The sequence below is a fragment of the Spinacia oleracea genome, chromosome 6, assembly GCF_020520425.1.
Source record: "Spinacia oleracea cultivar Varoflay chromosome 6, BTI_SOV_V1, whole genome shotgun sequence".
In the NCBI taxonomy this organism is placed as follows: domain Eukaryota; kingdom Viridiplantae; phylum Streptophyta; class Magnoliopsida; order Caryophyllales; family Amaranthaceae; genus Spinacia; species Spinacia oleracea.
Window position 1 is genome coordinate 145243759 of NC_079492.1, and position 23188 is coordinate 145266946.

The window sequence follows — 23188 nt, forward strand, 5'->3', positions numbered from 1 at the left end:
CACCCGTCTTCTCTCACTCCATGCTCAAGAATTAGTTTTGATCATGGCATGACCACGTCATACTTCTTTCTCTTCCTTACTTCTTATCTATCTTATTTCTTTATTGCTTTTAATGTTCTCTTCCTCCTCGTGACTAATCCATGACCAATGATTGGGATGAACAACTAGGTTTGACTGAGGGATGAACAACTAGGTTTGACTGAGGTTGTAAGAATTTTAACAAAAACGTAATACTTGACAGAAGAATAACTAATCAAAGTCATGTAATACTCATTGTCACAATTCACAACAATTATTAAGGCCCTGTTCTCTCTCCGATAAGTTCAGTCCACACAATTATTTGGTTCAGAGATTTTCAGTCCAAAAGAACATGCCTAACCCAACTAATAAGGTCTTGATTTAGCAATTAAGACCGAAGATTTGTGTACAATAAGTCACATGTTCAAATGTCTCCTTCCCCATCTCTAATTCAATCAATGTACTAGCATCATGAGTAGAGAGACAAGCACAAGTGTCCTCAATTCCTCATATGCTTCCCATACATACAGCATACGAGTACTTATACAACCAAATGTCGAAGGCCCAAGAGAGTGATGAATAGTTCAATTGGTTAGAGCTTCCATCCCGGTTTCAGATAATCCTGGGATCGATTCTCATCCCCGCCCTTCTAACTCATTTGCACCCGGAAAAAAAAAAAAAAAAAAAAAAATCGAAGGCCCAAGGATAGGATTTAGCATCCTTATCTGGCCAGGATGTAAAATTATGTTGAAAGAATCTTTCTTAGTACAAAAAGGCAAATTGCAATTTTACGAAAAATAATATACTCCGTACATGTCTTCTTCTTGGAAAGAAGCTTATGTCTTACTACAAGGTACTCTGTGTAGCTTACTGAATATATACAGAAACACACACAGAGACAATCAGACAAACTTAAAAAATGGAGTACTCCGCAATAACTTGATTAACTTGCACCACAAATCAGTACGCTCGGAGAAATATGGAACTTTATAATTAGAGAATCTGCAACAGTTGATACTGATATTGTACTCACATTTGAGTTCCGACTTAATTGTTAGAATTGAGGAAATAGGAAGAAGAAAGGAAGAAGAAAGCAAGAAGCCATTGTTGAGCCTTGGAAGCTCGTGAGCTTTGAGAGAAAAACTAAAGACTACATTTTATTAATTGTGTTATTTATGAGAATAATACAAGCTTAGGTATTTATACTAACATATGTACAAGTTAGTATCTAGTAACAAACTTCCTAAACTAAGGAAACAAACTAACAACTTATACTACAGTATAAGTTCCAACACCCCCCCTCAAACTGAAAATGGTGTTAAACATTTTCAGTTTGAAATCATGAAATGAAGCAGTTGTTTCTCGGTTGCTCCTCTTGGCGATGAGAACTGCAGCCACAACATCTGGAATACTGTCAACGGGAGGTATCTGAAGTTTTGAACACTGCACCTTTGTGTTTCTTCAACACTTAGCATCTGAAAACTGTTATGTGAATCCATGGTTGTTTCCTGACCATGACCAACAACTTGACTGATGAGAACACCACCAGAATACTTCATACAAATGGAACTACCAATCAGAATAATTTGGTTGAACTAACCACCATGAATCAGCTTCCTGCTCCAAAATACACCATTGATCATTAACCAATCACACACATACACCGTAACTCCAATGTGAAGAATGAAGGATAATGTGTTTGAGAGGAAAAGAATGAGAAATTCAGCTATGAAAAATAAAGCTGAAGATAGAAATTGATCAAAAAAGAAACAATTTGAGAATGACCCTTTGGGTCTTTTGAGAATTGACCACTTTGGGTCGAAACTGACCACTGTGGGTCGGAAAGAGGACCACCGTGGGTCTGAAAATGACCTCCATGGGTCGGATAGAATGAGCCACAATGGGTCTCATCAAAAGAAAGATCACAATGGATCATGAAATTGATCTTTACGGATCAATGAGAAAGGACCTCTATGGGTCACAAAATGAACCTCAACCTCTGTTGGGTCATCACAAAAATAAAACCTCAACCTCTGTTGGGTCACAAACAAACTTCAACACCAAAAAAAAAATTCAATGTTATTGGCAATAAATCAAGCCAACATTCAACAACCACCTCTGTTATCTGCAGGACTGACATAAGAACCACCATTTCAAATCACATACAACACCCATACTCGTATGATTTCATCTTGGAGGACAATTTGACATAAGTCACAAAGAATCCTCCAATGAAAGTACTACCTACAATAAACGCTTCTTTGAATTCTCCAGCATGAACTTCTACTTCTGCTATCCCTAAAACCAATACTCCACCATCATCCAACAATACACTCACACTTCAATTCAATGTCCAGTCAAGAACTACCCAAATCGGACATGAACCAGAACTTCAAACTACAATAACATCTTAGAACAACATCCAATTGGAAGCCAATGAACATTCAAAACCAATTGGAAATAAACTGATGCAGTTGACATTTCTTAAACCTCAGCTCAAGCATATGTTACCCGGACTAACAAAACATATCAATTAATTTGCAGAAGGTTTAGAAACCCAGTTTTGGGAGATGAAATTGAAGTTGGTTTTCTTTGGGAGTTTGGTTGAGGAGAGAGAGAGTTTTCAGGTGAAGGACAAAACTAAGCAACATCATTGGCAGGGGAAGCAGTAGAAGCCAAGAAATCAACCAATTAAACAGAGAATCACTCAAATAATGTGAAACTTTATTCAACTCGCAATTAAAGAAGGTAAGCAAGGAGATCAAGAAATCAAACCAAGAACGCTCCAAACAACGTACGAACTCAAGAATCGTAATCCACTACCTTGAATTCTCCAAGAGTTTCCTCAATGGCAGCGAAGATCTTGATGATGATTTCGCGCCTTTGATTGTGAAAAAATGGTGTTACGGGTGGCAGTGGAGGCGGCAGTAACTATTCATCTTCCTCTGGTTATCGCCGGCGAGGAATAATTGACGAAACGCTTGCGATTAATTCCAGTAGTAAGATTCTAGAACCCTAAAATTTGGGAAAAACTCAAGAATCATAAAATTGTTTGATTCAAGGTTCTAAAGAAGATTTGTGAGCGATTTTAGAAGATATTAGGGCGAATTAAAGCCCTAATTCGTCGAATTAAGACCCAATTCGAGCAAAATTTCGGAGCAGAAAATTTTTGGGGAAAAAGAAATTGATGAGTTGATTTGAACAAAAAAATTATGCGGAATTGAAGAGCCGGGATCGTTCCCGCTCTGATACCATGTTAGAATTGAGGAAATAGGAAGAAGAAAGGAAGAAGAAAGCAAGAAGCCATTGTTGAGCCTTGGAAGCTCGTGAGCTTTGAGAGAAAAACTAAAGACTACATTTTATTAATTGTGTTATTTATGAGAATAATACAAGCTTAGGTATTTATACTAACATATGTACAAGTTAGTATCTAGTAACAAACTTCCTAAACTAAGGAAACAAACTAACAACTTATACTACAGTATAAGTTCCAACATTAATGAACCAAATTATATACTTCGTACAAAAATAAAAACAATCAGATCCAAGATCCACTATTTCAGAATGACACAAATAGAACATCTTACACATAAGCTTTCAGTTTATGCACAATTAGGATGCTCATATAGGCTACTAACATTAAATCATTGATGATGCATTTCCTCTCTGTAATCTGATTGAGATTAAACTCTGGCTTATAGAGAAATGATAACAGAATTAAGATAAACAGAAGAAATGAGACTAAGAGACCTAACTTTGAAATTCAGGAACAACACATGAGGGCTTTCTGCAATATGACTCCAACTCTAAGATTATGCCTTGATGGGGATGCAATAAAAATATTAGTTCGGTATCTAATAACAATCCATTCTTCAACATTTATGGCTGAAGGCGTATTAATCGAGATATAATGCAATCATGTGTAAACAGAATGAGACTTTCATAACAAGTTACAGGATACCTGCATGGCTTCTCTGCACAACAGAACAACACATAGAACCAAAAGTATTTGAGATTTGTCCAGGGAGGAGCTTTAACCAGAGCCCATTACTTAACTGGAGCTAGATTCTTATAATTATCCAAACATAGCCCAGATGTCTAGTAGAAAAGCTGTTACGGGCCAAACCTAAATTAAGCACACAAGCATGATATCTTCCAGCAAAGATAGCATTAGAAGGGGGCTAGACAAATGAAATTTATAAACTTGGAATTCTAGAGATAAATATCCAACATGAGTCATATCCGAGAATAAGATCCACCATAAAAGAATAAACAATGATTAGAGGGGGTTGAAAAATTGAGAGGAAGAAGAATCATTGACATCATAAAGCCCCCTAGAATTCCAAGCTTGATAGAGTTACGGGAGTTTGGTGCTTACTCTCACTTTGATTATCACTTGAATTGAACATTACAACACGTAAACAACCATCTTGCTAGTTTTCTGGAATAAATTTTACCCGTAATTGAATTAAGGGGCATAAATCAAAGAATCGACTGAAGAAATAAGGTGTCTACTGGCTTGTCAAAAGGAAGATGGAGAGGTCTAACCATTGCAATCAGCAAAAAACATAGTGGTGATAGATATATAGTTCAATATTAAGCTTGGATAACATTATATGCATGCTGAGACTTGAGACTGTTTAGAGAGGGGGGAAATTGCCAATCTTGGATGAGGATGAGAAACGGCCATACGGGAGAACTGGTGAGACTGGAAGAGAACTGTTGACCCTAAAGTTTTGATGATGACAAAGCAAACTCCTGACAATTGGTTAAGTTATGTTGCATAATAGGTTCCGAGATCCTTAGAGGGATAATGCTAAGTTAAGGAGATCCTGAGTTGGATAAACTAAGCAACGTGGAATATAAACAAGTAATTGATCCATGTCAGACACTACATTGAAGATATAATCATTAAGCAAGTTTACAAAGGCGAGTTCCTAAGGCGAGATCCTCATATATTATGTGGATCCTCGATGTTCCAGAGAAGGAACAAATTGGGAAGACTTCGAGTGAAGCTTCTAAAGGTGCAACATGAAGACTACAACATATGAGTTTATGTTTAGGATTTATGTAAGTATTTAATATTGTTTATACGTAATTTGGAACGAAAGGAACCTAAGTATTTTGGTACGTTTTAAATTGAAATATATTAACTGTAATTATAAAAGAGTTTTAAGTTGGAAAATCTTTGTTAATAAATAAAATGAATTTAATTAATAAATGCAAACATAGGATTCTGTTTTCATTCTCCTTGTTTCTCAAGCAAAAGATTTTCCATGATCCTTAAAACTCTCCCACGTATTTCTGTTTAAACGTGCAAGTAGTGTTTTGATTTGGTCTCCCTGTTTCTCTCCAACTATGCCCATGTTACTGAGCAGTAACAGTTAGTGGGTAGTTGAGGAGAACATGGGTACCCAATCTTAGGTAAAACTCTCCTATAAAAGGAGAAGAGTTTTAGCTTTTCAAAACACAACTGATTTCTACAAAATCTATCTTAAAGAGCTTAAACGTTTTAAAAGAATCAGTTGGCAAAATAGAGTGTTCCTTGAGTTCCTTATTATTATAAGCTTTATTACGTACTAGAATCTATCTATCATATTGTATTTTGGGTTTAAGGATTGAGTGATCCTTGAGTGACTTAGAGTTAAGTCAAAGAGAGAAAGAGCGACTAAGAGTTTAGTCAAAGAGAGAAACAGTGACTTAGAGTTAAGTCAAAGAGAAAAGGAGCGAATTAGAGTTAAGTCAGAGAGAGAAAGAGTAGCACAGTAATCGAAGGGGATTGCTGTGGGGAACTCGTGTTCGAGATGAACTCGAGTTAAAGAGTGTATTTGTAATAGAGTTATTGCATTAATACAAAAGAGTAGTGAGGTTCTTCTTGATTAGGGTCAAGAAGGTTCCTCCGTTTTATATCTTTCTTCGCTCATTGTTCTCAGTCTCTTTATTGTTTAAATTCCGCAAGAAACTTACTCAAGTTCCCAAGAAACAATTCACCCCCCCTCTTGTCAAGTGTTCCTACTGAACTATCAAGAACGATCGAGGAAATTGACAACACGTGGCACATTACAACTAGGGCATTTTGGGGCTTTTATCTTCTTCTTCTCCTTCTTTACTTAATACTTCATACTACCCCATAAAGACTATAATGGTTTTTCACAAAAATGAAGGGGGGAAAACCCCCTTCCAGGCTGAATTTTAAGTATTAAGGCTTGGCAAGCTAGAGTTCATTTGCAGTCTAGTGCCCACTACTAGACTATGGACATGGAAGACAATCCACCAATCCTTCAGTCATTAAAAATAAGAACACATAAATCATGCTAGTTATATGCTTCATGTATAAACAATTAAACATCCAATTATAAATTTATAATCCACCAGTATTTAACACATAGAACTCCATTCGATATATTTGGTGTCCTATCAGCTTATCAGACACATTAAACTGGTCCTATATGCCATAATTAGATACAGATTGTAAGAACACATTCATAAACCAGCAGTATCAAACACATTCATAAACCAGCAGTATCAAACACGTACAAATCATTCATACCATCACTCTATTTTGAAATCTTCAAGCACAATCACAAAATTCAAAGCATGTTGACAAACATATATGGCATTACTCCAATCATTTGCTATATAGAAAAAGCTTCATATTCATGGCAAAATATACAAACTCTATTCTACACGGCGACACATATCAATCAACATATGTCTAACTATCAGCACAATGTACAAAAAGGGAATGCAACTTACTACAAGTCTACAATCGATCAATTAGCTGCAATCTCATCTCAAGCAACCGAACATTGAACTCTCCATCGCTAACCTTCAACATATCCCTAAGCGGCATAGAAAATCCATGCTCCACCAACAACCGATGTCGCGGCTTAATCTTCCCTTCCAAACTAAACGAAAAATACTGCGGAAACCGCTTAATCTCCTTCAAATCTCTCTTCATTTCCTTCACGAAGTACTCCACTTTCGGCTTAAAGTTATTCTCAACACTGTAAGTGAGCAACCCAGGTGACCGGAGTACCATAGTAACCACCTCAAATTCCGAAAACCCTAAGCTCCCCAAATACTCCAATTTAGGAATCAAAGTGTTTTCCACACTCGAGACCAACAAAACGGAAGTGTGGCAATCAATTCTATGCTCACCTACAAACCCTAATTTCCGCAAGAACAACAAAGTGGGGCGCAACTGAAGGTCGACACTTGAAACGAGCAATCTAGGGCACCGGATAATGGATTTGCTGACGTCAGGGAACGGTAATTGAAGTTCGTTGATGAGGAAATCGAAAATTGGGTAAAGATGGAGGTGGGGATCGGAGGTGAGGAGTTGAGGGTACATGTCGAGAATGCGGCCGAGAGAGGAGCGCGGGATTCCAAAGGAAGAAAGGCAATTTTCGACGGATTTCAGGGTTTGGAGAGAGGAAGAGCGGAATTGGGGGTTTTCTCGGAGGGCTTTGATGGAGTTGACGTTTAGGGATTCGAGGTAGAGGAGTTTGCGGCGGAATTGGAGGCCAGTGTCGGTGGTTGGAGCGGCGGAGAGAGAAATTGAGGGGGGTAGGAAGGGTTTAAGGGGAGGAGATAAGACGAAGTGGGGAGGGGGGTGGAGGAGGGAGGTGGTGGTGAGTCGTGGTATCATTTTTCAAGTAGCATTTGGAATGAAAGAAGGGCGGAATGTGTGTGTTCTCTGTTCTCTGTTTGGGTGGTGTTAACCGTTGAAGCACTGGACTACTCGAATAGTATACGAAGTGAGTAACTGACAAGTTGATACGGAGTACTCCGTAACAGGTAACTTGATATCGTGGTATCGGTTTTCTCTCGTAAATAATTTTTAATTTAAGGTATGATTTCTTCCAAAAATTTTACATGGTTATTTCTCACAATTTTTGAGCAATAAAGGTTAATTTCGACAAATTTGCCAAAAGATAAGATTAATAAACTTTATCACGTAAGACTCGAAGTTAATCAAAACTTTAAAGAACCTTTTATTACTCCGTATTTTGTATTGTATTGTACGACTAGTACAGTAATATATAAATGTTATGTTTCTCCATTAAAATAATGTACAACAAATTGTGTGGTGTTCACCCAAAAGTTCCCTGGAGAAGGAAAATGTGCAACAATTCTGCAACTCCTAAAAGCCTGTTCATTCTGTGGGTTGCTATCTGGAAGAGATTACCTACTCTTGACAGATTGATGAAATGGGGAGTTGTTACTGCTGATGGTTGTCCTATCTGCAGTACTTGCACTGAATCTGCAGATCACTTGTTCTTTGCCTGTACTTTCTCCTGTAGAGTTTGGCAGAAAGTTTTGGATTTGCTGCAGTTCAAGAGAAGACCTGAGCCCTTTGTTAATGAGTTGCAGTGGGTGATTAAGAGTTGTAAAAGGAGTGGCAGTAGACACAAGCTTCTGGGAATGTTCTTTGCTGAAAGTGTATACTCCATTTGGTTGAATAGGAATGATGTTGTCTAAAATCGCAAAACCCTGAGGTGTTGTTTAGGCAGATCCAGTTTAATGTAGCTAGTAGATCATCTGATGTACTTAGCTTTACACTTTTGAATTTGAGTAGATAGTGTTATAGAGCTCTATTGGCTGATGTGCTTGAGCTTGTAATTGGGGTGTTTGCCTTATTTCTTCTTCCTTTTGGTAATAATATCCTTATTTGCCAAAAAATATATAAATGTTATTTGGTTATTAAGTAGATCTTACGATCCGATTTTCTCCGGCCTTCATCGGTCTAAGGTAGAATCCTTGGTACTAAAGATCTTAGGTGATAATATTTGTTGAACCACCATTTACTCAATAGTGGACTATAGGTTCAATGCCTAAATTTTGAATGTTGAATTGTGAGATCATGGATGCAAGTCTTGTATCAACAAGTTAGGCCTCAGCCTAATGATTAAAAATTGAAAACTTATACTCCTATACAATATGTTACAAGTTCGAATCTCCGACACTTCCATCAATTTGAGCTTGTAATGCCTTTCTGTGTCACTCATACAAAAAAAAAGAGTCAATAATCATAATCACAAGTAAGAAGCCGTAAAAGGCCATCTAGCCAACTAGAAATATGTTTTGTGGCTCATTCGCGCAAAAAAAAGGAGATTCAATAATCTCGATCACAATAGAAGCCGTGAAAGGCCATCTAGGCATACATCTTTTTCAACAGATTTAAAATTCAAAGATTCCAGCAGTTCTATAGTTCTATGTATGACAAAGTAGCATCTAATCATCAATGTGCATTCAGTAGTAGCCTATGAAGTTTCAACTTGTATTTTAGAATCCTTCGCTTCCTTGACTGACTTTTTTCATTGATATTTTGCCAATGTTGAAATTTCGTAAATTTGTCATTATGAGGTGAGGATATGGACTAATGGTACTAATCCACATGGTTATACAGAGCGTTACGATACAAAATGTGATACGACATATTGGGTTTAGACACGTTAAATACTTAAATGGGTTGGTCAGATCGAGTGAGTAAAAAGCTCTTCACATTTGTAAAAAAATAAATTATAATTTTTTTTTGGCAAAATAAAAATAAATTATAATTTGTCTTTAATGTTCTTCACATTTATTATTATCGGCCATTAGAATTAAGGTTCCATGGGCTTAATTTTAAGATATCAAGTTAGCATGGTTAGGTATTTTAGTGGGTTGGTATCATATTGAGTTCGGGCCGGTTAGACTTAGACATATTTAGGCCATGTTCGGCAAAATTAGCAGTAGCGGGTAGCGGTTAGCGGTTAAGTAGCGGGTAGCGGTTAAAGTAGCGAGTAGCGGTGAATAGTAGCGGGTAACAGTTAGCTGTCGAAGTAGCGGTAACTAATATGAGTGTTCGGTAAAAGTAGCGGTTGATATTATAAAAATAAAAGTAAAAGCAAGAATATTATTTAAAACTTTATTATAAATTTGTCAAACGCTACCCGCTACCTTAACCGCTACTAATTTTAACGTTTGACAAAAGCTACCCAACCGCTACCTCAACCGTTAACCGCTACTTAAATCGCTACTTTACCAAACACTTACAAATTTTACAAGTAGCGTCTTGACTAGGTCAAAACGCTACCCGCTACCTCAAACGCTACCGCCGAACACGCCCTTAATCAGACCTAGAAAAAACCAATTACACGTCCATAAATATCATTAACAATCCAACCCGAGATTCTGGCATTCAGCAGTGTGATACTGTGATAAATAAAACAAATAAAAGTGCCAATATTAATAGAGAAATTGATTTAATTCAAACAATAATACTACTTGCAAGTCAATAATTATGTGTCTGTCAATATGCCAAATGAAAGTTGTTTTCCAAAATGAGAAATTTGTTTATGTAGTAAGTACACTAGCAGTTGTAATCCCGTGACAGTTTCTTTTATATAGCTCTCTAATCTCTAATTATCTATGTATAATGTATATCAAATGATAGGTTGTTTACAATTAGATCACTTTCGAAAGCTGTTAATCAGGCGAATCTTTCGCGCTTATGCATAATTAATCCAACATGTTAGTATTGTATTAGGCTATTAATTAGCTTAAGCTTTAATGTACTACTCCATCATTCTCTAAAATATTGCCCCATTTGAATTTTTATGGTCACCAAGACACGACTTAAATGCAAAAACCTCTAATTCCACAGTTGTAAAAAATATAAAAAATTGATATTTCAAAACTATATTAAAATGAATCTAACAAGATCGCACATGAACATATTATTATTAATAGGCTAATTGAAATTCATGATCAAAGTAATTAGATAATCTTTTAGGGACAGAGGGAGTAGTATGTAAGAGAATTTACCATCTTACCAAACATGAGTATAAATTTATTATAATCGATTGTGTCATCTTGTACATACATGTTTTGAGGAATCAAACCAATTGAATTATTAGAAAAATTGATTTTGGGGACATCATCGATTCACTCTCTTGCTAGTTGCCTCATAATATGACAAGTTCAGTCGCAATGCAAATTATAGACTATTGGCCTCCATCGCAATTGGATTGATTGGTATCATTGGTCAATGTTATTTTTGTTGTTGTATGAGTCAAAACGGCAATATTAAATTACAAATGTGGGAAGTCAGAAGAGAGATTCAAACTGTAACCTAGTATGCATATCCTTAATCTTAATTACTGGGCCAAAACATCAAAAATATAATTGGTCCATGTTATTGTTAGTACAAGAACAATTTTTTTTACTTTTTATTTTTTTATAGTACACAATATTAAAGGTGATTATGATATTTCGTTCGTAGAGCACTACAGAGTATTTATCATTTTTGGAGGACTCATAAATTTGCAAGAAAAGTTCACCAAGGAGAAGTTTTAGTAAAGATATAAACTAAGGACACAATGATCATCTAGATTGAGGAGCTGTCCAATCAAGACAAGATTGAATTTTATTTTTTCTTGGAGAATTGATGGTTTGATTGCAAAGTTGCCAAAAGAATATAGAATACAAATAGCTTTCAAATTTGGTCCATAGCATAGATTTTTGGCATCCCATGCTAAGGACATGTAGTGGCCTAAGGACAAAGTCACGGCAAATAGTAACCGACTAACCGGAATACTTCCTCCGTTTCTCAATAGATGCATCGTTTCTCTTTTGTACACTTTTCATTAACTAATTTTGACAATTATTATTTCACGTTATGTAGAAACAAACATAGTCAAGTCAGATCTTGTTAAATTCGTATCAATGTGAGGATTCCAAATATCAATTTTTTTTAATTTTAATTACTTACACGCAATTAGAGATATTAATGTTCAAAGAAGTATGTTGGGATACGTGGAAAAAAAAATGATGCATCTATTGTGAAACGGAGGAAGTATGCTTTAAAGTTGAAATTAAAATCACGCAAGTATTTTGGGATCGGCTTTTATAAAACTTAAACTTATAGAAGGATATCTTTTAGAATTTAGGAAACAACGTGGAAACATTGTGGAGTATTTCAATATTATAAATTTGAAGTATCTCATATGATCCACGGTAGACCGATCAGAAACCGATATACAAGAGGCCGTAACGAAATTAGACTTTAGTCCTAACCTTATTGCCTTATCGGTAACAGAAAAAGTGACAAGAAGGTCATGTAAAAGTGATTTAGAATCCTAATTAGTCTAAACTCTAAACAACCATTGAAAGATACTTCCTCCGTCCCTTAATACTCGCACCGCTTTCCTTTTCGGACCGTCCCTTAATACTTGCACCGCTTTTATAAATGGAAATCTTCACCAATATTATATTATTTCTCACACTTATATACCTATTACCCCACCTACACCCTACTCCCTACAAAAAAATCATTTAAAAATCTACACTCCCCACTCACCACTCCCCACCCCTTACACATTTCCCACTAACTATATTAAAAAAATACCCACTATCAACCATTAAATTAATAAGTCAATGCAAATGTCTTAAACTCCGCACCGGTTAAACCGGTGCGAGTATTAAGGGACGGAGGGAGTAATACGTAATTAGTATATACTACGTATGATCTTGGATTTAATGATTTGTTTTCATCATGACATCATTTTCATGAGTTTCATCATCTATTGACTATTGTAATACGTATATTGAACGCAAAATATTCAAACGCAATAATCTTTTACTTTTCTTTTTGTTAGAAACACATAAATTGCTTCTTTTTCCATTAAAGCTAATTGTTCGTCTACTTTGCATTCCAGATCCGAATTTTTTTTCGTACAACGGTTGTTCAACATGGATTTACATACCAGGAAAAATAGGGGTAGGGGTTGCCCCTCAAAAAATTGAGAGTAGAAATATCAAGTGGCAAAAAATTGTGAGATGGAGAGAGTAGTATATTTTATTATTTTGGTTGAAGGGGAAATTACATAGCCCTCACGTTAAAAAGTGAAGGAGAGAATCAAAACCAAATCAATAAAAGCCAGGCCTAAGCTAATGAACTCATACTACATGTATTTATTTGCTCCACTTTTCTTTTTGGTCCGCCTCAATATAATTTTGCCTCACTTAGACCCCTTTATTTTGGCTTGTAAGTTACATAAATTTTCTAACTACTAGCAAACTATTGAAGTACATAGGAGCAATTAGCCAGGCTAAACAAATTAGCTCTAAAAAACTAATCAACTTGGGAAAAAAAGAACGGTATAAAACAATTGTTTATTTGGTAAATATGTGAGTTATAAATAAAAATGATTTTAAAAAAATGCTTGAAAAATCCATGCAATTTGCTAACTGTTGGAGCAAAAAAAGATAGAAAAGTAGTAGCTTGAAAATCTGATGTGGCAAATAAAAGCAACATACTCCCTCCGTATTTATTTAAGGGATACACTTGGACGGCCACGGATTTTAAGAATGAAGAATTGAATGAAATAAAGTAATATGTCCGTGGCAATGCTATAGCAAGCAACTACACACCATGTTATTTTAGGGGATGGGGGATGGAGTGAATGAAAATAAACACTCCAAATCTGCTATAGCAAGCAATTACTACACACCATGTTATTTTTGGGGATGGGGGATGAGGTGTAGTTCTAAAACTATTTGTTTAATAGGGTGGTGAGACATAGGATATATTATAGATTATTTAATTAGATGGTGGGGTTGATAAGTTACTAAAAATGACAAGTTATCTCTTAAATAAATACGGCCGGAAAAGGCAAGTGTATCCTTTAAATAAATACAGAGGGAGTATCAATTTGCTTACCATTAAAGATGCTCCAATGATGTTTTCTTCTGTTTCGGTTACATTTAATTCCAGACGAAAAGTTTTGGATACCAACCCTCAAAACTTTACCAACTAAGCTAGGTGTTATCTACATATTGGCATGTATATAAGAATTTGTCACTCCGTAGTAAAGAAATAATGCCCCGCCATATCTGTCAGTTAACTAAGCTAGCTAACATCCACATATTAAGATCATGGGCTCATGGCATGTACTAAGTATATAAGAATATAGTACTCCATAGTAAAGAAATAATGCCCCCCTATATCGTCCATAATATGGGTCTATGTGCGAGAGATGGGCAATAACAACCCTATATTATTCCACTATATCTTTAGAAATGTCTTGGACCTCTAGTATATATGAACAATTTGACTAAATTCTGGTACTTGATGTAAGTTGATATGTGAGCTAAATTTGTTCGATTATTCTCGTCCAGCCTTATCTTGTGCTGGCCACACTCTATTGTAACCACACGACAAACTATCCCTATTAAGCATATAATAATTCCAATCCCAAGTCCAAAGAGCAACTTCCTAGGCAACTCTCTCTCTCATTCAATTCATAGATTAAGTCATGTTCTTCTGTTCTTGTTAGAATATTACTATAGTTTTTTTACTCAACTTTTATACTAACTAAACTGAAAAATCCACCCATAACATAAGTTTACATATATAATCATCAAAGAATATAAGATTCACAAAAAGATATTTTTTATTTTAGGACAGTCACAAGGGACAATTCCCATGTTTGGTTAGGTATTTCTTAGTGTGTTTCCTGCATCTATTATCGATGGTGTTCTTACAACGTGCCTAATTTTTCATCCTACTTCTGTTAAGGTAATAACTTGCTCCACCATATTTGGAAATTAGGACATAATTTGAAGTTATATTATATGTACTTATCTACTGTATTATTAGTGTTGAGTGATCATGTGATTATATCTGAAGTTTTGTTTTCAGAGAATCGCGTATTATTGAGAAGGAAATGCAACGAATGGAGGAGAAAGACGAGAGGGAGATAGCGAGGGAGGTGGTGGTGGAAGGTGAAGTATCAGATGAGGCGGTAACACTAGAAAGACTGCAACCATGGAATAAACAGATCACAGTTAGAGGAGTTGTAGCAAGTGCAATTATTGGAGTGATTTACAGCATCATTGCAATGAAGCTGAATCTTACAACAGGACTTAGTCCAAACCTTAATGTTTCTGCTGCTCTTTTAGCCTTTGTTTTTATCAGGACTTGGAACAAAATCCTTAAGAAAGCTGGTTATTCTCCTGTTCCTTTTACTAAACAGGAGAACACCATGATTCAGACTTGTGCTGTTGCTTGCTATAGCATTGCCATTGGAGGTTGTTCAACACTTTGTTTTTTCGAGGTTTTATTGCTGTAATAACACGAATTCAGATTTATGATTATGGTTTTTCTTTGATGAATAGGTGGATTTGGGTCTTATCTTTTGGGACTGAACAAGAAGACGTATGAGTTAGCAGGAGTTAACATGGAAGGGAATTCTCCAGCAAGTTATAAGGATTTGAAAGTTGGATGGATGACTGCTTATCTTTTTCTAGTCTGTTTTGTTGGTCTGTTTGTGTTGATCCCTTTAAGGAAGGTAAAAAGGTGCATTTGTTTTTGACTTAACAACACTGTATATATGACCTATGTTACTTGGACTCGGGTACTAGTGCCGGACACGGATACATGTCTGAGTGTCCGACTCGGCTAAATTGTGAAACTTTTCCATGACTTAAGTCGAAAATAGAGTGTTGGAGTGTTGAGGATCCGACACGGGTACTTGAGGTAAAATGAAGAGTCCGAGTAACATAGTATGATAGTATATGACTGACTATATGTACGGAGTACTTATAAAAGTTGTGTTTGCAGATACTGATTGTCGATTATAAGTTGGTATTTCCAAGTGGTATGGCAACTGCTGTGCTCATTAATGGATTTCATACAAGGGGAGATAAAATGGCAAAGTATGCACATATCTAAACTCAAGCGGCAAGTTGCTTTATGCTTAATCTTAATTGTTCTGCTTAGACTAGTTGGGGGCTTTGTTCTCTTCTCCTTATACTTATGTTTATTAGACAGACCAAATTAGACCAAAAAAAGCAAAAAACACTCACATAAAACATTCAGACCAGAAACTAGAAAAATCAGACCAGATCAGGCGAAGAGAACAAGGCCGGGGTTGTTGTGATTTGTTAGTAAGGTAAAATATATACTTACAGTTAACAGGGTTATAATTTGTTTTCAGGAAACAAGTTCGCGGATTTTTGAAGTACTTTTCAATGAGTTTCTTATGGGGTTTTTTCCAATGGTTTTACACTGCTAAAGAGAACTGTGGATTCATTCAGTTCCCTACTTTCGGACTGCAAGCTTGGAGACATACGTAAACTTTCCTGCTTCATCTCTTTCAGCTCAATTATCTGATATTATCTGTAAGAAAACTGCAACAAAAAAAAACTATATTGAGTATGTTGCAAATTTGTGCAGGTTTTACTTTGATTTTAGCATGACCTATGTGGGAACAGGGATGATTTGTTCTCATCTTGTAAGCTTGTCTTTGCTCTTTGGAGCCGTGCTCTCGTGGGGACTAATGTGGCCTCTCATTAACAAGCAGAAAGGAAATTGGTTCCCTGAAAACATACCAGAAGAAAGCATGCAGGGTTTGAATGGATACAAGGTTATTATTACACTCTCAGTTCTCACCTTCAACTGATCATCACTAATTGATCACTTGCTTAATCAGAATACCAAATTTGTCCATTAATTATCGTCTTACTCTTTGAAAAAACATGTGATTAACAGGTCTTTATTTCAATTGCTCTCATTTTTGGAGACGGATTCTATAACTTCTTCAAAGTAATGCTCATCATTCTGGTAAATGTTCGAGGTAGAATGAAACAAAAGGCCGCACAGAATACAGGTAACTTTTTCACTTCTCTATTGTTTACTGTCAAGTCTTTCTAAATTAGGCTATGTTCTGTTCACCTTATTTCCACTTATATCAGGAAAATAAGTCCACAAAAGTACAGTTTAAGTTCAGAAAAAATAAATGTTGACCAAGTATGATTTATAACTAAAATAAGTTTTGATAAGTTCAGATAAGATAATTTCAGAAAAATAAGGGAAGACCAGATAAATAGAACGCACCCTTATACTCTGTCAGACAGAAATGAAAGCCCATTTTCTTTACCTTTACAGAAACAAACGGTAATGAAAGTAAAGCTCCCAACATCAAAAGACAGAACGAGGTATTTGTAAGAGAAAGCATACCAATGTGGGTAGCAGCAAGTGGCTACATCTTCTTCTCAGTAATAACTGTCATCTTCCTTCCAATGCTATTCCCTGAAATCAAATGGTACTACGTCATCGTAGCCTACCTTCTCGCACCAGCTTTAGCCTTCTGCAACGCCTATGGAGCTGGACTAACAGACATGAACATGGCATACAACTACGGCAAAGTAGCACTCTTTGTATTAGCTTCCCTAGCAGGGAAAAAATACGGCGTGGTAGCAGGACTTGTAGGTGCAGGAGTAATCAAATCAATGGCATTAGTTTCATGCACATTAATGCAGGACCTTAAAACAGGACATATGACCTTATCATCACCACGATCAATGCTTATAAGTCAAGCTATTGGAACAGTCATTGGATGTATAGTAACCCCACCTAGCTTCTTCCTGTTTTATAAAGCATTTGATGTTGGAAACCCCAATGGTGAATATAAAGCACCATATGCTTTGATATACAGGAACATGGCAATATTAGGTGTTGAAGGGTTCTCAGCTTTACCACAGCATTGTTTGCAGCTTTGTTGTGGTTTCTTTGCCTTTGCAATACTTGCTGATTTGATTAGAGATCGGACTCCGTCAAAGATTGGGAGATTGATGCCGCTTCCTATGGTGATGGCGGTTCCTTTTCTAGTAGGTGGTTACTTTGCTATTGATATGTGTGTGGGGAGTTTAGTGGTGTTTGTGTGGCATAAGATTAATTCTAAGCAGGCAGATTTGATGGTTCCTGCAGTGGCTTCTGGGTTGATCTGTGGGGAAGGATTATGGTCACTTCCTGCTTCGTTTCTTGCTTTGGCTAATGTAAATCCTCCGATTTGCATGACATTTTTGTCTTCAAAGACATAGAACATTTTCTGTAATGGCTATAGACAGGTTTTTGTTTTCACAATAATGTATACATTTTTCAGAATTTTTCATGATCCCTCAATTCAATACAGAGTTTTCAGGTGCAGCATAAGATGCAGTTCATGTTCATGATCCCTCAATACGTGAATATTAATTTCAGTATGATAATACTCGACCTGTTTTGATTTTTTGCACTATTCACATAATTCACGTTGACCCCATTTTATTTCTAGTATATATGAAAACAAATGTTAGTATATAATATATTGTTGGCTTCATTTTTATATATATTTTCAAAATATTAGTATTTTTATAAGTTTTTATAATATGTAGTTAAAGAAATTGGTGGTCAAAGTTGTGCATTGACAAGCGTGTCCGGTCAAAACAGGCCAAGTATTAAGGGACGGAGGGAGTATCTCAGTTTAAGTTAACTTTAGAACGGTGATAAATCAAATTTCATATGTGATCAGCCACACTATGAACTTGATGGTGTGACGCATTTTCACTACTAATTTAAGTGTTGACAACATGACTACTTAGCAACAAAATACAGAGGAAATAACATTACTCTGTTCGTTGGCTCAGTGGTCAACCTCTTCATCAATAATATTTCTTATACGGATTAGGGAAATATGTTTATTTGTTAGTGTATCACAGGAAAATATTTCAAGTTATAACTTAAAATTAATTAAAGTAAATAAATGTGATTATTATAGTATGTTACTACGTACTTCGTATTTCCCAGTAGAAAAGCTGGTCTAAAAAACAATACAACGAAAAGGGTCGCGAAGTGCAGATAATAAGGGAGTGATTTTTACCATTGGGTCAACGACAATTTATTGCTTCTATTATGCACAATTGCGCATAAACTCATATAAGTATGTAATCGCATCTGTTGGATGTCTGGGTAGCACAAACGCGCGTTACTTAATTAAGTGTGGACGCGCCATACCATTAGTTGATGGTGTGGCACGTCACATGCCAGACCAGCTGTACGCCTGTACATGCTTTTTTCGTGTGTTCACACACCAAAGACCCATGTTATATTTATCATTAATTCCTAACATTTTCCACCTAATTTTTGTTTTACTTTTGTAAAAAATCTCCAAATCTCGTATAATAATAATCAGAAATAAACGTAACTAACTCTTTATAAATACACTCCATATAAATAGCGAAAGATAACTATTGAACAAAACAAAGTCCAACTGTCAAACGACACTCACCATTATTTCATCACTGAAATTTCCTAAATTTTTTGACCAAAATCATCAATAAAAAAACATGGGGAAAGAGGAAGATGAAGATGGATCAATGAGAGAGATACAACCGGCGGCGGAGATGGAAGAGGAACAACAAACGGCGGCCGAATACGGCGACTCGAAAAACAGAATCCCACCATGGAATAAACAGATTACAGTACGAGGTTTGGTAGCAAGTACGATCATTGGGGTTATATACTGCATAATTATAATGAGGATAAGCCTTACTACTGGTTTGAGTCCCAATCTGAACGTTTCAGTGGCACTTCTTGCATTTATTTTCATTCAATCATGGACTAAAATTTTGGAGAAGACGTCCTTTTCCTCTGTTCCTTTTACCAGACATGAAAATACTATGATTCAGACTTGTGCTGTTGCCTGTTACAGCATGGTCATTTCAGGTCTTATATCTTAATACTACTACCCAGAAATGTCAGAAACTGGGTTTATCATTACTTGAATTTTGTTGTTACAGGTTATCTGTTTTTTTCTTTGTTTCATTCTTGATTGATTGGTTTGCAGGTGGATTCGGGGCGCATCTGTTGGCATTGAACAAAAAGACGTACGAACTTGCCGGAAACTCGCCAGGGAATCCACCAGGGAGTTACAAGGAGTTACAGCTTGGATGGGTGATTGGTTATAATTTGCTTGTCTGTTTTGTTGGACTGTTTGTGTTGATCCCACTTCGGAAGGTAATTAACAATTGTAATCATCTTTCATTCATGTTCACTATTAACGTGATTTTCATTTTCCTAAACTTATCTTATCTGAACTGGACTTATTTTTGCTGAAATAAGTGAAAATAAGGTGAACAGAATCGAGCCTAAGTAGAAATAACGAAAATGATCACTTTCTGAAGGTCAATCCTGATGTCTTGCAGATATTGATAGTTGACTACAAATTGCCGTTCCCGAGTGGCTTGGCAACTTCTGTTCTCATTAATGGATTTCATTCAAGGGGAGATAAACTGTCAAGGTACCTCCATCATTTTCGCAGTAGTTAAGACTAATCTCTCTATGTTGGCAAAACCAAAATAGCTAGTTAAACAAGAGGTGTTTTAGTTAGCACTAGTAGTGCCAATGTATCTATACTAATCTCAATCAACATAATTAGGCATGTGTGGGGTGAAGTAGTTAAGTGGTGTATCTCAAGACTCGAGTAGGGTGGGTAAGTGAAGGGGAGGTCAATCTTGGTTATTAACTAGGAGTTTTATCGGTTTCATGGGAGGGATAACCTTATGTTATGAGTCTGAGAGAAGCGGTCACTAGGGAGTATTTCTCATTACATCAGTCTAGAAAAATCAGACCAGACCAGACCGAAAACTAGAAAAATCAGACTTAGCCCAGGAGCAATATGGTTTCTTTGAGGAGTTCACACCTCAATGAAACCATGGTGTGAGATAGGATCTCTTCACCTGGTCTAAGTCTGACATTTCACTCCATGGTTCCTTATTGAAGAAGCATTAGAATGAAATAGGGAAAAGATATTGAAGAAGCCTAAGTCTTGACAGTTGATCCTAAAACCATGTTGCTCTGATTTACAGTGTTCGTCATAAACATTCAAAAAAAATCATCTATGCATACCCTTTCTTCACATTGTTCCAGATTTCAGCCTGTAAAACCTCTGGGTTGTATTGAAGAAAAAGGATGTATGTTTGAACATCCTCAAAAATCCTCACATGCCTCCTATGAACCAAATTTAAACAAATAAAAGACAGAACCTTTGTTAAAGAATACTCAGTAGAATAGAAATTGAAGCTGTTCAAGCTTGCAATTCTTAGTTTCCAGAATCTGCTACTATGATTTCCAGTTTTCCACCAAACAAACAATCTCCTAAAAATCTTCATCATTTATAGCTCATTTCTGTTGTTGCTATGTATCAAAAGTTTGCACATTCCAGGAAGCAGGTGCGAGGATTTGTGAAGTACTTCTCATTAAGCTTCTTCTGGGGTTTTTTCCAGTGGTTTTTTACTGGTAAATCAGGAGACTGTGGATTCAACCAGTTCCCAACTTTTGGCCTTCAAGCCTTTAAACATTCGTAATTTCCCTTTCTTCCCTCTTCCTTAAACTCTAAAGTCCTATGTTCCTGCTTGATTAGTCTGATTTACTTTCTGCACATTTTACTGCAGATTTTACTTCGACTTCAGTCTGACATATATCGGCACAGGAATGATTTGTTCTCATCTTGTTAATCTGTCTGTACTGCTGGGAGCTGTGATTTCCTGGGGAATCATGTGGCCACTAATTGGTAAACTCAAAGGAGATTGGTTCCCTGCAGATTTACCAGGTTACAGCATGCAAGGACTCAATGGCTACAAGGTTACTTCCTCTACTTCAACTCCATCCTAAGCACTAGAAAAACCTTAGGGAAATTTCTCGATATTTCCATAACTTATTTTGTCTGAACCTATCTAAACTTATCTGAACTTAACTTAACTTATTTTATCTGAAATAAACTTATTTGTGTGTAAAAATGGCTGAAAAAAACTGAACTTATATTATCTGAACTTAACTGAACTTATTTTGTCTAAAATAAGTCAAAATAAGTCGAACAGAACATAGCTTAACTGGAATTTTTTTTTTGGCAGGTATTTATTTCCATTGCTCTCATTCTGGGTGATGGGTTATACATCTTCCTCAAAGTAATTTACATCATCATTAAAAACATCCGCGATAGGACAGGAAACAAGATCATCGATACAGGTGAATTTTTACTTTGAGGTGTTCACACTTCTTCAGTATCTTTGATTCTTTTCCCTTACTTCATTCTAATGCACAGATCTGTTTTCAATATAGATGAAACTGATCAGAACAAAATTCCAGAACTCCATAAACAAAATGAGCTTTTCGTTAGAGAAAGGATTCCTATGTGGATCACAGGTGCTGGGTACATCCCCCTCTCCATCATCTCCACCATTGTGATCCCATTCATGTTTCCCCAAGTTAAATGGTACTATGTCATCATAGCATACATTCTATCACCAATTCTGTCTTTTGCCAACGCGTATGGAGCTGGTTTAACTGATCAGAACATGGCATACAATTACGGAAAAGTAGCCATTTTCATCCTAGCCGCCCTTGCCGGGAAAGACAACGGGGTTGTAGCCGGGCTCGTGGGCTGTGGTGTGATCAAGTCAGTTGCCTATGTTTCATGCACCCTAATGCAAGATTTCAAGACGGGCCATATGACCCTATCATCGCCCCGTTCAATGCTCCTTAGCCAAGCAGTTGGCACTGCAATTGGGTGCATTGCATCCTCACTCATCTTCTTCCTGTTCTACCAAGCTTTTGATGTGGGAAACCCTAATGGTGAATTCAAAGCACCTTATGCCCTAATTTACAGGAACATGGCAATTTTAGGGGTTGAGGGATTCTCAGCACTTCCTCGCCATTGTTTACAGCTCTGTTATGGGTTTTTTGCACTTGCAGTGGGACTAAACCTGATGAGAGACTTGCTACCATCAAAGATTGGAAAATTGATGCCACTTCCAATGGTTATGGCTATACCATTTTTAGTAGGGGGTTATTTTGCGATTGATATGTGTTTGGGAAGCTTGATAGTGTTCGTGTATCAAAAACTTAACCCGAAGAAGGCCGAGTTAATGGTTCCGGTTGTTGCTTCGGGTTTCATTTGTGGGGAAGGGATTTGGAGCCTGCCCGCTTCTCTTCTGGCTCTAGCTAAAGTTAAACCTCCAATTTGTATGAAATTTTTGGCCTCTTAGGAGTTATATAGGAAGAAACTTGTGTCTTCTTTGTAGTAGAATAACTCTGGACATACGTTAAAAATTCGGAGTTTGACTAATATTACCTCTGGTAATTTGGTGAGTATTTTGACGCAAAGTTTGACGACATTTATTTGGGGAGCAACAGACTAGAAACAACTACCAAGTGTTTGTTGGTTTAGTGGTGATTGGGGCTGAACTTAGTCCGGAGAACTGCGTGTTCGATCCGGATTAGCCCTAAGGGTGAACCGGGTGGTAACACACACACAAAAAAAAAAAAAAAAAAAAAAAAAAAAAAAAAAAAAAAAAACTAGAA

At 36.4% G+C, this 23188-nt stretch overlaps 4 protein-coding genes across 7 annotated transcripts; 3 read left to right on the plus strand and 1 right to left on the minus strand.

Moving 5' to 3' along the window:
* Positions 1–864: 864 nt before the first annotated feature.
* On the minus strand, positions 865–7719 carry LOC110796287 (transcription termination factor MTEF1, chloroplastic). 3 transcript variants are annotated; one of them, XM_056831758.1, is made up of 2 exons: positions 6775–7719; positions 865–1020 (listed from the first exon to the last, which is right to left on the minus strand). In XM_056831758.1, exon 1 carries the CDS (start codon positions 7667–7669, stop codon positions 6782–6784), a length of 888 nt encoding a protein of 295 aa, XP_056687736.1. In that variant the 5' UTR covers positions 7670–7719; the 3' UTR covers positions 865–1020; positions 6775–6781. The 3 variants fall into 3 exon arrangements, with proteins under 3 accessions (XP_056687736.1, XP_056687737.1, XP_021857034.1); XM_056831759.1 differs by lacking the exon at positions 865–1020 and adding an exon at positions 1149–1526; XM_022001342.2 differs by lacking the exon at positions 865–1020 and adding an exon at positions 1149–1635.
* A 372-nt stretch (positions 7720–8091) lies between these two features.
* On the plus strand, positions 8092–8502 carry LOC110795253 (uncharacterized). Its single transcript, XM_022000261.1, has one exon. It carries the CDS (start codon positions 8092–8094, stop codon positions 8500–8502), a length of 411 nt encoding a protein of 136 aa, XP_021855953.1.
* Positions 8503–14009: 5507 nt separating this feature from the next.
* Positions 14010–17995, plus strand: LOC110796274 (metal-nicotianamine transporter YSL1). 2 transcript variants are annotated; one of them, XM_022001321.2, is made up of 8 exons: positions 14010–14584; positions 14708–15096; positions 15184–15356; positions 15629–15723; positions 16005–16139; positions 16244–16433; positions 16559–16676; positions 16955–17995. In XM_022001321.2, exons 2-8 carry the CDS (start codon positions 14733–14735, stop codon positions 17887–17889), a joined length of 2010 nt encoding a protein of 669 aa, XP_021857013.1. In that variant the 5' UTR covers positions 14010–14584; positions 14708–14732; the 3' UTR covers positions 17890–17995. The 2 variants fall into 2 exon arrangements, with proteins under 2 accessions (XP_021857013.1, XP_021857021.1); XM_022001329.2 differs by having other exon boundaries at positions 14120–14584; positions 14696–15096.
* Positions 17996–19077: 1082 nt separating this feature from the next.
* LOC110796264 (metal-nicotianamine transporter YSL1) lies at positions 19078–22978 on the plus strand. Its single transcript, XM_022001311.2, has 7 exons — positions 19078–19552; positions 19674–19843; positions 20032–20126; positions 21051–21188; positions 21280–21469; positions 21739–21853; positions 21947–22978. The coding sequence occupies exons 1-7, from the start codon at positions 19174–19176 to the stop codon at positions 22870–22872; spliced, it is 2013 nt and encodes a 670-aa protein (XP_021857003.1). The 5' UTR covers positions 19078–19173; the 3' UTR covers positions 22873–22978.
* Positions 22979–23188: the final 210 nt, after the last annotated feature.

Excerpts from the sequence above, each read along its gene's own strand:
- LOC110796264 (XM_022001311.2), top strand. The coding sequence starts at position 19,174 with ATGGGGAAAGAGGAAGATGAAGATGGATCAATGAGAGAGATACAACCG. Across the intron at positions 19,553-19,673 it reads TTACAGCATGGTCATTTCAG|GTGGATTCGGGGCGCATCTG; the intron begins GTCTTATATCTT and ends ATTGGTTTGCAG. Across the intron at positions 19,844-20,031 it reads TGTTGATCCCACTTCGGAAG|ATATTGATAGTTGACTACAA; the intron begins GTAATTAACAAT and ends GATGTCTTGCAG.
- LOC110796287 (XM_056831758.1), bottom strand. The coding sequence starts at position 7,669 with ATGATACCACGACTCACCACCACCTCCCTCCTCCACCCCCCTCCCCAC.
- LOC110795253 (XM_022000261.1), top strand. The coding sequence starts at position 8,092 with ATGTACAACAAATTGTGTGGTGTTCACCCAAAAGTTCCCTGGAGAAGG.
- LOC110796274 (XM_022001321.2), top strand. The coding sequence starts at position 14,733 with ATGCAACGAATGGAGGAGAAAGACGAGAGGGAGATAGCGAGGGAGGTG. Across the intron at positions 15,097-15,183 it reads CTATAGCATTGCCATTGGAG|GTGGATTTGGGTCTTATCTT; the intron begins GTTGTTCAACAC and ends TTTGATGAATAG. Across the intron at positions 16,677-16,954 it reads AAAGGCCGCACAGAATACAG|AAACAAACGGTAATGAAAGT; the intron begins GTAACTTTTTCA and ends TTACCTTTACAG.